Source organism: Carcharhinus amblyrhynchos, chromosome 6 (assembly GCF_965287045.1).
Source record: "Carcharhinus amblyrhynchos chromosome 6, sCarAmb.v2.hapA, whole genome shotgun sequence".
NCBI classification, from domain to species: domain Eukaryota; kingdom Metazoa; phylum Chordata; class Chondrichthyes; order Carcharhiniformes; family Carcharhinidae; genus Carcharhinus; species Carcharhinus amblyrhynchos.
The window spans coordinates 82,235,994-82,250,183 of NC_137329.1; the positions used below are offsets into that span (position 1 = coordinate 82,235,994).

General features: G+C 40.3%; 1 protein-coding gene across 6 annotated transcripts in view; it reads left to right on the forward strand.

Moving 5' to 3' along the window:
• Nucleotides 1-14,190, forward strand: part of iqub (IQ motif and ubiquitin domain containing) — a 63,899-nt gene that overhangs the window by 28,610 nt on the left and 21,099 nt on the right. For all 6 annotated transcript variants that reach the window (XM_080190793.1, XM_080190792.1, XM_080190795.1 and 3 more), the window contains 4 exons: nt 473-640; nt 9,029-9,204; nt 10,430-10,585; nt 13,399-13,609. In XM_080190793.1, coding sequence (XP_080046919.1) covers nt 473-640; nt 9,029-9,204; nt 10,430-10,585; nt 13,399-13,609 — 711 coding nt within the window. The remainder of the gene's footprint in view (nt 1-472; nt 641-9,028; nt 9,205-10,429; nt 10,586-13,398; nt 13,610-14,190) is intronic.

The window sequence follows — 14,190 nt, forward strand, 5'->3', positions numbered from 1 at the left end:
CTTCTCTAGCCCACAATCCTCTGAGATATCTACATTCCTCTAATTCAGGCCTCTATTATTCCCAATTTTAATGACTGTATCATTAGTGGCTTTGCCTTCAGCTGCTTATGTCCTAAGCTCAGAATTTCCTCCCCAAGCCTCTCATCCACTCTTTTCCTTTAAGGTGCTCCTTGAAACTTACCTCTTTGACCGTTCTCTTTCATATCAACATGTGTCAAATTTTGCTTTATAATGCTTCTGTGAAGCACCTTGGGATGCTTGCTTATGTTAAAGGAACTATACAAATACAAGTTGTTAAACCGTATGCTTTTCAAAATGTCTTGAAGGTTTGGATTTGTATTTCTTAATTGTATTAGGAATGTTGTGCAGTTTTCATTTTGAATGAATGCCAAGAATTTTGAACCTCATCCTGGTACATATTTCTAAGGCTTCAGCATGTAATAATTTGAGTGTTGATTCTCTTATGTTTTAGGCAAAACGGCTAAGGATTCTGAAACACTTGTCGATTTAGGAGTCAGACCGCATGGCTCTATTCAGATTGAACTAGCATCTACTGAACCTGAAAAATTCCCAATCAAACTAATTAGACCAAAGCGGGAATCTGCCACCTCTGATGTGATAACTGTCAGAGTTCATACAGGTAATGCATCCCTGTGGATATTAGTGACCTGATATATCTATTTAGATTGGTATCAGAATGCAAAACTTAACAGTAATTAATGTTTTAATGGAAGAATTAGGGTCCTTGAGAAAATCAATGAGAAAATTGACCTTTTGTTTTATTCTTGATCTTTTGTATCTTTTTAACCTTGTACACTGTAGGCATATGATCAGTTTTGTGTTTATTTGATACTTGACGCATACAGAGAATAATTCTGTGACTAGGCCATATTTTAAGTACAAATTTTCATGCAAGTATCCTTGTTAAAGATTTGAAAATTATAATGATGACCTGCTAGCTCTATTTCCATTCAAGCTATGTGGACTGCCTGTTCCATGTTACTGGCCACATGTACGTAAAAGTAGATTTTGGAACCAAAAGCCTCAGAACCATAGTTGTTTGCACACTTTGTCTCACAAAGATATCTTAAAGTCTTTGAACAACCGATCATATGCTGTTTTAGTGTATAAACGTGCTGTACTGAGGAATAATAGGAGGTAGACTGCAATTTCTCACTCAATAAACTTCCATTCTTAGCTGAATTGTCATTTGGTTTTTGAAGGGAAGAACAATAAGGGAAAATCAAAATATAGGTTTTGCTTACCTGCTCAAGCTGCACTTCATCTTCTGTTCAAGATCTAGATGGTGTTCTTTGGGGTTTGTCTGTTTCCCTAAGAAGGCTAATTAAGACTGAAGTTTGTTTAAATTACCATTATTTTTCAACTCTATGTGCATCTCAGAAACTCTGCATGAGGTCGGACTTCTCCTTCCCTCCAGACTGTTACTTAATTGTACATTGCACCATGGTTACATCAATACCAGGTGCTTCTGATATTGACCCTTGAATTTATATTTCCCACAAGTTCTTAACTGTATATATCCTCCTACAACTACCCATAAAGTCCAAGACTTCACAGAGGGTATTAACTGTCTAATCACCTTACTTTTCTATGGATAAACTCTTATTCCTGAAACAAGTACAATATGCCCTAGAACTTAATCATAGGCTTTGCAAATTCACTTTTCTCATTCAATGTCAAACCTGCATCTGTAAAACTATGAGGACCGCTTTCACTTTTTGGCCATGTTCTTCACTTGAGGAACCATGTACAAGTATGCTGTCTAAATGCATATTACTCTCTCTGTGCCTTCTAGCGTCTGAGACATTGTGCTGTGGAATATTTCTGGTGCAGAGAAATTCTGACTGGTGATCTGTGAAAGCAATAATGAGCAAATGGCATGATAAAAGTTATCAGTCGTCTGCATTCTTTGTCTAGAAGCAATTACCAAAAGCTGCTATTGATATCTAATTTGATAAATAGGATATTTTTAGCTAATTTGGCAAGGCACTCATGCACTTATGCCATGGAATGGATCTCATGTTCCACAGATTTGTTTAATTGAGTCAATTCAACACAGATTTGAATTGGCTCCATAGGCTTTAGGACTCTGACCATTCCAGAATACCACTTTGGCTGTATGGGTACTGGAGAGAAAACCACTGATGTACAAAAAACAGTATAGCATTGGAACAGGCCCTTCAGCCCACCAGGCCAGTGTCAACACATGACACCTTTCTAAAGTAAAGACCTTTTGCCTCTGTGCCATCCATATCTCTCTATTCCCTGCCTAGTCATGTATCTGTCAAGATGCCTGTTAAATATTGCTAATACATCTGCTTCTACCACCTCCTCTGGCAGTGAATTCCAGTCACTTATCACCCTCCGTAAAAAAAAAACTTGCCTCTCACATCTCCTTTAAACTTACCCTGTTTTACCTTAAACCTGTGTCCCCTAGTATTTGCTATTTCTACCCTAGGAAAAAGACTCTGACAATCCATTCTATCCGTGCCTCTCATAATTTTGCAAAGTTCTATAAGGCGGCCCCTCAGCCTCTGATGTTCACGTGAAAACAAACCAAGTTTGTCCAATCTCTTCTCATAGCTCATACCCTCCAAACCAGGCCACATCCTGGTAAACCTTTTCTGTACCCTCTCCGAAGCCTCCTCATCCTTCTGGCTGTGTGGTGACCAGAACTGTACATTATATTCCTAATGTGGCCTGATTAAAGTTCTAAACGGCTGCAACAAGACTTGCTAATTTTTATACTCCATGCCTTTACCAATGAAGGCAAGCATGCCATACACATTCTTCACCACCTTATCCACTTGTTTTGCCACTTTCAGAGACCTGTGTACCTGTATGCCTAGATTCCTCATATGTTAATGCTTTTAAGTGTTCCGCTATGTACTATATACTTCCCTCTTGCATCACCTTGCATTTGTCTGGATTAAATTTCATCTGCCATTTCTCTATCCAAGTCTCCAGACTAACTATATCTTGCTGTATCCTCTGGCAACCCTTGTCATTATCTGCAGCTCCGTCAATCTTTGTGTCGTCTGCAAACTAACTAACCAGACCACCTACATTCTCCTCCAAATCATTTATACATATCATAAACAAGAAGGGTCACAAATCTCTGGTTGGTAGTACGGTGGCATAGTGATTAGCACTGCTGCCTCACAGTTCCAGGGACCTGGGTTCAATCACCAGCTTCAGGTGACTGTCTGTGTAGAGTTTGCACATTCCCCCTGTGTTTGTGTAGATTTCATCCAGATGCTCTGATTTCCTCCCACTGTTCAAAGATGTGAAGGTTGGGTTGATTGCCCCATAGTGTCAGGGAGAACTAGAAGAATAAATAGGTGAGGTTATGGGAATAGGGCCAGGGTCGGATTGTGATTGGTGCAGTCTCAATGGGTTAAATGTCCTCCTTCTGCACTGTAGTGTCTCTATTATTCAATGATCTCTCGTCAGACAAATACCTTCCACTGCTATTCTGTCTTTTATACCAAGCCAGTTCTTACCAGCTCATTGCGGATCCGATGTGACTTTCACCTTTTCTATCAGCCTGCCATGAGGGACCTTGTCAAAGGCCCGCTAAAGTCCATGTAAACAACATCCACCACACCTGCTTTCATTAATCAGCTTTGTCACTTCCTCAAAAAACTCAATCAAGTTTGTGAGCCACAAGCTCCCCCACACAATATACACAGGTAACATAAGAACATAAGAAATAGGAGCAGGAGTAGACCATCTAGCCCTTCGAGCCTACGCCGCCATTCAGTAAGATCATGGCTGATCTGAAGTGGATCAGTTCCATTTACCCGCCTGCTCCCCATAACCCTTAATTCCCGTATTGATCAGAAATCTATCTACCCGTGATTTAAACATATTCAACGAGGTAGTCTCCACCACTTCAATGGGCAGAGAATTCCAGAGATTCACCACCCTCTGAGAGAAGAAGTTCCTCCTCAACTCCGTTCTAAATTCTTATTTTGAGGCTGTGCCCTGTAGTCCTGGCTTCCTTTCTAAGTGGAAAGAATCTCTCTACCTCTACCCTATCTAGCCCCTTCATTATCTTGTAAGTCTCTATAAGATCCCCCCTCAGCCTTCTAAACTCCAACGAGTACAGGCCCAATCTACTCAATCTCTCCTCATAAGCTAACCCCCTCATCTCCAGTATCAGCCTGGTGAACCTTCTGTGTACTCCCTCCAAGGCCAATATATCCTTTCACAAATAAGGGGACCAAAACTGCACACAGTACTCCAGTTGCGGTCTCACCAGTGCCTTGTACAGTTGCAGCAAGACCTCCCTGCTTTTATATTCCATCCCCCTCGCTATAAAGGCCAACATTCCATTCGCCTTCTTGATCATCTGCTGCACCTGAAGACTGAGTTTTTGCGATTCGTGCGCAAGGATCCCCAGGTCCCTCTGCACAGTAGCATGCTGCAACTTTTCATCATTTAAATAATATTCCATCCTACTATTATTTCTTCCAAAGTGGATAACCTCATATTTGCTAACGTCATACTCCATCTACCAGGTCCTTGCCCACTCACTCAGCCTGTCCAAATCTCTCTGCAGACTTTCCGCGTCCTCCACGCAATTTGCTTTCCCACTCATCTTCGTGTCATCAGCAAACTTCATTACCCTATACTCAGCCCCCTCCTCCAGATCGTCTATGTATATGGTAAACGGTTGAGGCCCCAGCACTGATCCCTGCGGCACGCCACTAGTCACCAACTGCCAACCAGAAAAGCACCCAGTTATTCCAACTCTGTGTTCAACATGCGTTTAGTTTCACTTTTGACTTTGTCAGGAGTTATGAGAGACTTTTCTCCATATGAAGAGGCAAATTGGTTTGCTTTGGCTCTTAGGGTTATATGATTTTGTCTTCAGTTTTCCTAAACTTGTAAATAATGCTAGAAATTCATTCCTGAATGAGTTACTGTACTGCTGAACAGCAACTTCAATAACTTTGTAATCTAGTCTCAATTTTAAGCATGCAGTCAAGCTTAATAATGCTAATTCCTGGTTCTGTATACGGTTCAATAATTTCTCCATTCTTGCCTTTAATCTTGCCAAGTGTTGACCTGTGACTCTCAATCCTGTCTGGACCTTAGGTGGATAAATGTGCCTGAGCTGCTTTAATTTGCCAGATTAGACTGCAACAGCTGCTCCTGTGTATAATTTTAAACCCTTTGGGGGTGGTTATTTTCCAGACGTCGCTGGATTCCGGGGAAGTGCCGGAGGATTGGAAAACGGCTAATGTTACGCCGTTGTTTAAGAAGGGTGCCAGGCAAAAGGCGGGGAATTACAGGCCGGTTAGTTTAACGTCTGTGGTAGGTAAAATGTTAGAATCCGTCATTAAGGAGGAAATTGCGAGGCATCTTGAAGGGAATTGCTTGATAGGGCAGACGCAACACGGTTTCATTAAAGGGAAGTCGTGTCTGACAAATTTACTGGAGTTCTATGAGGATGTGTCTAGGGCGGTGGATAGAGGAGAGCCGGTGGATGTGGTCTTTCTGGATTTTCAGAAGGCGTTTGATAAGGTACCTCACAAGAGGTTACTGCAGAAGGTCAGAGGACATGGAGTTGGGGGTAGGGTGTTAGCGTGGATAGAGGATTGGTTGTCAAATAGGAGGCAGAGAGTGGGGGTCAATGGGTGCTATTCGGATTGGCGGTTGGTGACTAGTGGGGTGCCCCAGGGGTCGGTGCTGGGGCCTCAGCTATTTACCATTTATATAGATGATCTGGAGGAGGGAACCGAGTGTAGGGTGTCAAAATTTGCTGATGACACCAAGATTGGGGGAAAGGCAAATTGTGCGGAGGGTGTGGAGAGTCTGCAGAAGGATCTAGATAGGCTGGGCGAATGGGCCAGGAAATGGCAAATGGAATTTAATGTTGGCAAGTGTGAGGTGGTCCACTTTGGTAGGAAGAATGGTAGGAAGGACTATTACTTACGTGGCGAAAAACTGCAGCAGGCGACGGTGCAGAGGGACCTCGGGGTCCTTGTGCATGAGTCGCAAAAACCCAGCCTGCAAGTGCAGCAGGTGGTCAGGAAGGCGAATGGGATGCTGGCCTTCATAGCGAGGGGGATTGAATATAAAAGTAGGGAGGTCTTGCTGCAGCTGTATAGGGCATTGGTGAGGCCGCAGCTGGAGTACTGTGTGCAGTTTTGGGCGCCGCACCTGCGCAAGGATATTTTGGCCCTGGAGGGAGTGCAGAGGAGGTTTACTAGGCTGATACCAGAGTTGAGGGGGTTGAGCTATGAGGAGAGGCTGAATAAACTAGGCTTGTACTCGTTAGAGTTTAGAAGAATGAGGGGAGATCTCATTGAGACGTATAAGATGATGAATGGGATGGATAGGATAGAGGTGGAAAGACTCTTCCCGCTCAAAAAAGACAGTAGGACTAGGGGGCACAGCCTCAAGATAAAGGGGGGGCGGTTCAGAACGGAGTTGAGGAGGAACTTCTTCACTCAAAGGGTGGTGAATCTCTGGAATTCTCTGCCCGTTGAAGTGGTGGAGGCTGCCTCGCTAAATATTTTTAAGAAGCGGGTTGATGGGTTTTTGATAAGAGAGGGGATTAAGGGTTATGGGGAGAGGGCGGGAAAGTGGAACTGAGCCACGACAGATCAGCCATGATCTTATTGAATGGCGGGGCAGGCTCGAAGGGCCAGATGGCCTACTCCTGCTCCTATTTCTTATGTTCTTATGTTCTTATGTTTCCTTCCATTTATAGTTCAATGCTCCGGTAATTACTTTTTGTTGCATTCCCTTCCTCTGAAAGTTAGATCTATGATTCTTCCATTTCTTATACCTGGTTTGGCCTTGTTTAATTTATTTTGTTTCTTTTTGCAGGCTGTCTGTTTTAGATCATTGGACAGTTTTAAAATGTTCTAACTTTCCACAATTGTCACAGTCTGCTCTCCCTGCTAGGCATTCTTCCCATTTTTGCAAATGTTTCCTTCTATACTGAGAGCATTTCAAGATGATGGGTTGGTGTTCTTTTCCCCAGTTTGCACAGGCTTTTGTCTTCCCTGTTCTGTTCTTGGCTTTTTCTGTTTAACATGTTGAATGTTTCTATGGGATGTCACTTTCCACATGGATAACTGCTCTATTTTGTTTTCTGAGCTCAGTCTGTCACACAATTTGCTTTGCCTTAGTGAGTATTAGACTTTCTTCTGTTTGCAAGAGATCTGATAGACCTTCATCTCGTTCCCCAAGTGCAATGCAATTGCAAAATAATTAATCTCTCAGCATTCTGGAGTCACAATTTTCAGCTAGCCAGTATGGATAATTGATGAAAAAAATCTATGCATTCACCCTTCTTTTTCATTTAATCAATTTTGTTCATTCAATGATTAGGTTTTCTCAAATGCTGCTGAAATACAAATCAAGTACTTGGAGAGGACCGCATCATAAGAACTTGAAGTCTCATCAACTCCCTTTCTGGCTATAACATTGTCAACAATAGTTCCAACTGCATAAAGTAAAATACTGACCTGATCCTTATAGTTCTTCATGTGCAAACATGAAGTTCTCCTATATCTGGAAAGGTCTCTTTCTCCAGTTGTTCCAATGTTGAGCCTGTCGCAAACATTTAGCTCTTTGGAAAGGTCCTGGGAGTGACAACACTGACTCTTCCCAAACTCTAGACCTGGTTCTGCTTCAGTGATTTGGCTTATTGATTCTTGCCTGTGCTCACTGTGGCCCAGTGTCTGGGGTCTGTGTCTCAGCTTACAACTGCTGTCCTCAAATTCCCGAAGTTTTTAGGTAAATCGTCGATTTTTTTTATAATTTCATTCTAAAAATCTGTCAGGTCTGTCGTCTTCTCTTGGAGATCTTCTCTGAGTCTTTTTACTCACTGTCTACTGCCATCACATTTCATCGTTAGAGTTGCCTATGTCCCTCAAGACTGTCAATTGTAAAAACTATCATTTGTTTATTTAGACCACAGTATACATCTCAGTAACTGCGTGAAGTCTGACTTCTCCTTCTCTCCAGATCTCTGTTACTAATCATGTAACATTGCATCATAGTTACAACAACATCAGGTGTTCAGTTTTCACACTACAAGCCGCACCAAAACAAACCTGGGAGAAGGTCTATAACTGCAATGCTAGTATTTGGTCAATATAATTCATTGAATATCAAATATTTTAATTTATTTTATAAAGCTTTTGTAGGGTGGCACGGTGGCACAGTGGTTAGTACTGCTGCTGCACAATGGTTAGCACTGCTGCCTCACAGTGCCAGAGACCCGGGTACAATTCTGGCCTTGGTCACTGGCTGTGTGGAATTTGCACATTCTCCCCGTGTCTGCATGGGTTTCCTCAGGGTGCTTTAGTTTTCTCCCACACTCAAAAGATGTTCCGGTTAGGTTGACTAGCCATGCTAAATTGACACTAGTGTCAGAGGGATTAGCATGGTAAATATGTGGGGTTATGGGAATAGGGCCTGGGTGGGATTGTGGTTGGTGCAGATTCAATAGGCTGAATGGCCTTCTTCTGCACTGTAGGTATTCTATGTTGCTATGATTCTAACTGTGGTTATGAAAAGTGAGCACATGGGGCCACTTATGTAACTAGGTGTGCTATTATGCAAGTGGGGGATAATATATCAAATGACAGAAACCTTATTTAGAGGGACTAACTCCACCCTCTCCCCTTACAAGGAGAGAACTGCTCTTTATCCATCTTGTATTTGTTTCTGAAATGAAGCTCAAAACTGATGGTAGCAACAGCTCCTGGATCGAATCCCTCAGACTTTATGAACAATATAAGTGTTGAAATTAATTAATCTTGTGTACGTTTATGTTCTTCATTTATAATGAGGTATTTATTACAGTTAAAACAAGAAGCTAAGGTGCCATTTATACAATCACTAAGTCTATTTTTCAAACTTCATTAGACCAAATTATTGGAGGAAAACCACATTGGTTAAAAAGGATTATTTGCAAACAAGTGCATGTTCAAACGGAAATTCTTCTTTTCAAGAAAAATGTAACATGGATTTCTTGTAGATGACGGGACGTGTTACTGTGTAGTGGTAGAAATTGAAAGACCTCCCTATCACAAGCATTTTCTAGGCGGCTACAGACACAGACTTACAGGAACAGAATTCCATCATGCTGGAACACAGACTCCACGCAAAAGGAGAAACTGTCGTTGTGTAGAGATGTTCTGCAGGGAGACACAGGTAGAATGGAGCATTTGTTGTGTAAAATGTTTGATTTTTTTAAAAACTAAAACTTATTTATTAATTTGTTTTGTAAAAGTTTACTACTTTTAGGAAAAATTCTGCATCTTTTACAAAGGTCTTTTCCTATCAGAAATCTCTTTGGGAATGGGCATGCAGTTTCAATGCTAATTTCAACACTTTTTTTAAAATAGTGGCAAGAAATTCACATAAAGTAATGAGGACATTTGTTTTAATTTTCCATTTCCTAGATAAAATGCTGTATTCCAGTGCAAATCCAGCAAATAAAATGTTGAGAGCTTTTTGCTTTACCGGGACTGATAAGGTGACAGGAGGCTTTGTCATTTTAATTTGACATGCTGAACTTCCTACCACCTTATTCTCCTTTTGTAATATCTTCGACTTTATCCTTGCCTCTGGCGTATATTTCTAGACTATGTTACTTTAATGGATCTTCGGCCAGCCTCCTACATTCTACTCTTGGGAAACTTAAGGTAATTCAAACATTGCTGCCCATGCCCCAATCTGAATCACCTCTCGTCACCCATCTCCCCTGAATTCATTAATCTATGTTGATTCCTAATGTTATAATCCAGGTCAGAAACTCCAAGGTCAGTACAATGAAAAGAAAAACCAAGGCTGTTTATAACTGCAGAGAATATGCTTAAACTATCTTTCTTAAAGGCATGGCAGCATCACACCAGACAAGCAATGACGACTTTAAACAGTCCAGTTTATTGATACTTTTATTGGCCTGTAGCAAAAGTACTTTTTCTTAGGTTCTGGGATTCCCTCCATAAAGCTTTTTACCTCTATTTCCTCCATTAAGACATTTTTTAACATCTATGTCTTTAACTGATCTGCTCTAATATTACCTTATGTGACTCTGGTCATATTTTGCTTTGTAATGGCCTTGGGAAGTTCTTTGAGATGTTTTAGTACATTAAAGATTTCATATAAATATAAGTCATTGCTCTTGTTCTTTGGTGTGCTTTTGACTATTGATATGCTGGCTGCTTGGCAGTCTTGGGAAATTGGCTCTATTGTTTCCAGAATAAACTAACATAATTAATAATGGCTGAAATATGCCAAGATGTAATCTGTTAATGAGAAAAGCAAAAAGTAGATTCGTGATTTTGTTCTCCATAAATTTCAGTTCTTGTAATAAATGTTTATTTTTACCTTTTTTGCAAATTTCACAATAAGTGTTATCTTTTCTATTTAGACAATTTCTAACAAGACACAATATCAACAAACAACAAATCACACCTCGACACAGATGACCAAAATTGGTTGTTATGTGTCCAATATCACAGATAAATTGATTACTCCTGGAAGGTATTTCACTGCTGCAGAATATCATGCCTGTAGGTTGGAAGCGGTGAGTTTTAATTATGTTTACTGGCTACATTGTAAGTGACTTCTAAATTTCAAGATCAGATACCTAACTTCCTAATTTATCTAGTCCCATAGATGACAAGAAAATATCAATTTGTTGTTTTAGTTTGACCATTGGACAATAGTTACACAAATAATACTTAACATGTTTCCTGGGTGTTAATACTCTAACATGCTGTGTCACAGTGTGCCAACAATAGTCTATGTAGTGAAAATCCATTTTATAAAATATCAAGCAAAAACAAGAGCACAGGGATGGAGAGATCAGTGCCCACTGCAATTATCTGTGCCACTCTTTGTGTTTTGCTGCCTGAGTCTCAGTGCAGCAGCCTGTTTCCAAATGCCTGACTGCCTTCTCAGGTGGTTGAGTTCTTATCATAAATGCCCCTCGATCTTTATTAAAAGCTTGTCACTCTCACAGGTTAAGAGATCTCCAACACAACACTGGAAGGTAGATTTTCAAATAGCCGAGAGAATAAATTGGATCGTTTATTGATCAGCTTTTGGGAAAAGCAACTTTCAAATAGCAGGTTAACCATCCTTTATTTGCGTACTCTTTTTTATTTAAACACGTGATGGTGCCTGTATAGCTTTTTTAAAAAAACATTATTAAAAGTAAAGCTTATCCCAACTTCATTCTTTAGAAAAAAGTGATTTTAAAAAATCTCAGAAACATTGCATGCAAGGATTAAGTCCAGTTACTTTTGCAGCATTTGTGGAAGAGATAGTATGATGTGCTGCCAGTGTTGATCTGAAGGGCTTAAGGGGCAATATTTCATAATCCAGTGAATAATAACCAATTGGAGTTCAAGAGACTTCTTGTAAAGTTCCATATGTGAAACTCATCAAGGAAACGAAGACTAATGGAACTAGTGGATTCCTTGATACCAGCACATTCTTGGGAAATTTCCTTCCAATAAAGTAAAACAAGTTATTCTAAATATGGATAAATCATCGGTAAAGACGTATTTGCAGTCTAGCATGTATGGTTCAGAGATCATTTTTACAGAAAATTAAAAGGTGGCAAAAGGTTCAGATTAGAATGAGAGAGAGAATTCTAGGAGTTAAATCCTAGGTTCTGAATGTATTTACATTGTGAAAAGCAGACAAAGGAGCAGGATATGCTTTTGAGTTTATAAAATGTGTGTTCTGGATTATGTGGCGCATGCATGCTACTAACTTTCTGTTCTGAGTGTTCAAAACCAGAAGATCCCAATCTAAAATTGTCAAATTACCTACTCATGTCCCTTTGCTAAATATTACATAGAATTACATAAGTAAGCTGCACAGAAAGAGTCTATTTAATCTAGCAAATCTACACTGACGTTTATACCCCACATGAACCTCCTTCCAGCTCCGTCATCTAACTCCATCAACATGCCTTTCTATTCCTTTCTCCCTTAATTGTTTATGTAGCCTCTCTTTAAATGCATCAATGCTAATTTATACCTATGGTAGTAGGTTCCAGATTCTAACCACTGTCTGGGTAAAGAGGTTTCTCCTACATTCCCAATTGGATTTATTTGTGTTACTATCTAAAATTATGGCACTTAGCTCTGGTCTTACAGAAGAACACAAATGGGGGGATTTTCCCATCCCTTCCGTCATAGGAATCGTAGCGGGGCGGATCATGCAAAGGTCTGTTGACTTCAGGCAGGATTTTCCAGTTTTAGAGCGAGCGAGCCAGAAAATCCCACCCAAAAGTCTCCAAATGGAAGCATTTTCTCTATATCTATGCTATCAAACCTTTTAATAAGCTGAAAAACCTCCATCAGGTCATCCTCAGTCTTATCTATTCTAAAAAAAGTGTCCCAGCCTATCTGATCTTTATTGGTAGTTATAAGCTCTCTGTTTTGATGTAATTCTAGTAAATCTTTTTTACACCTTCTCCTGTGCCTCAATGTTCTTTTTGTAATATGGAGCCCAAACTGTTCACCATTTGTTTAACCAAGGCTTAATGCAAACTTAATCTACCCCATATGAATCCACTCTCATTTGATACGCCTCTCAGTAGTCAGAATTTCTTTCTACTCCCATTTCTCTTACATTGCCCAGTTTCCTTCAGAAATCAGTTGAGTTGTTTATTTCAACCAGGTAGAAAGTGCAAACTCTGACCACTCTGAGTTAAGAAGTGTTCTTTATTCCCTATTGGATTTATTACTAACAATCTTTTATTTATGCTGTCAAGTTTTAGATGCTCCCACTATTGGAAACATTCTCTCCAGATCGACCCTGTCCAAACCCATTCATAATTTTAAAGGCCTCTTCTGGCATACTGAGTCTTTCTGAAAGAAACAAGCTCCAACCTTTCTAATCTATCCCAATAGCTATGATCTCCCTGTTCTGACACCAACCCTTTTGAATTTTATTCAGTTCCTCTATGTCATTTTAATATATTACATTCAAATTGATTCAGAAGATTTGTTTTAATGAATTAGGCGGTTTATATTTTAATGTGGCACCAGAGAGAAATTCTCGAGTGAAATTATATTTGAGTTTTGATTTGAAGGGGAGAAGTTAATGTGTTATTTGTACTGTTAATTGTGTTCAAGTATTAATTGTTCTCTCAAAACTTTGCTGTTCTGCTCCAAAATCATAGAAAGTTAAGCTACTGAGAAAATTATTAAGCAGCGTGCATTCTGTACGGAATTGAGACAATTGATGAGTTGTTATGACAGCAGTATCGAAATAAATCTTTACCAGATCTTTATTCTAGGAGATGCCAGCATTAATGGAAACCTACAATTTGTTGATATACAATCTGATGCTTAGCTATATTTGTTTCTCTTTATTTAGGCAATTGTGCTGCAGACCTACTTTAGACGCTGGGCTGCGAAAAATTATGTTCAGCAACTGAGGATGCAAAAGAATAGGAGGGTGCAATGGGAACAGGAACAAGAATTGAAAATTAAACTGGAAAAGCAAAATTACATAAAGAGGCAGTATGAACGAAGGATGAATCCGAAGACAAAAGAAGATTTTGATCTCCTTTTTCATGCATTGGAAGGTATGTTGTGGCTTCAAGGTAGGCATGATCATGCCATCTGTAGTATATGCATCATCTTCTTTTGTTATAAATGTTATGTATGCTTAAATTCAAAACATTTGGCTGGAATATTCCATCCATGATCACGTCGGGTAGGTTGGGCTACAGAGAGTGGAAAGTATCATCCCCTCCCCACATCAGGGAACATCGGGAACATTATTTAGGTTCATTAATAGACATTAATAGCCTGAATCATCCCCTCCTAGTCAGAAACTCCATGCATGTTGGCGTGAAATGCAGACTGGTTTCCCAATGCGTGCACCTGGCATGCAGACTTCACAGGGGAGTTCAAGTGAGTGCATCATTGTGGGAGAGGGTCATGCCCTGGGCTGCGCCCCTGTCATGTCAGAGGGTGGTTCTGGGGGTGCTGGGGTGAACTTCTTTGCACTTTGGTGGCCTTTAAAAAAGGGGATGCTGATCTTTGTGTTACTGAACTGTTGGTGGGACCGGCAAATCAGAGGCCGCTCCCTCAGCAATACGCCGTGGCCCCGCTGCTTGATGTTTTTTTCCCAATCCTGCAATGTATAGTAGAGAAAGTCGCA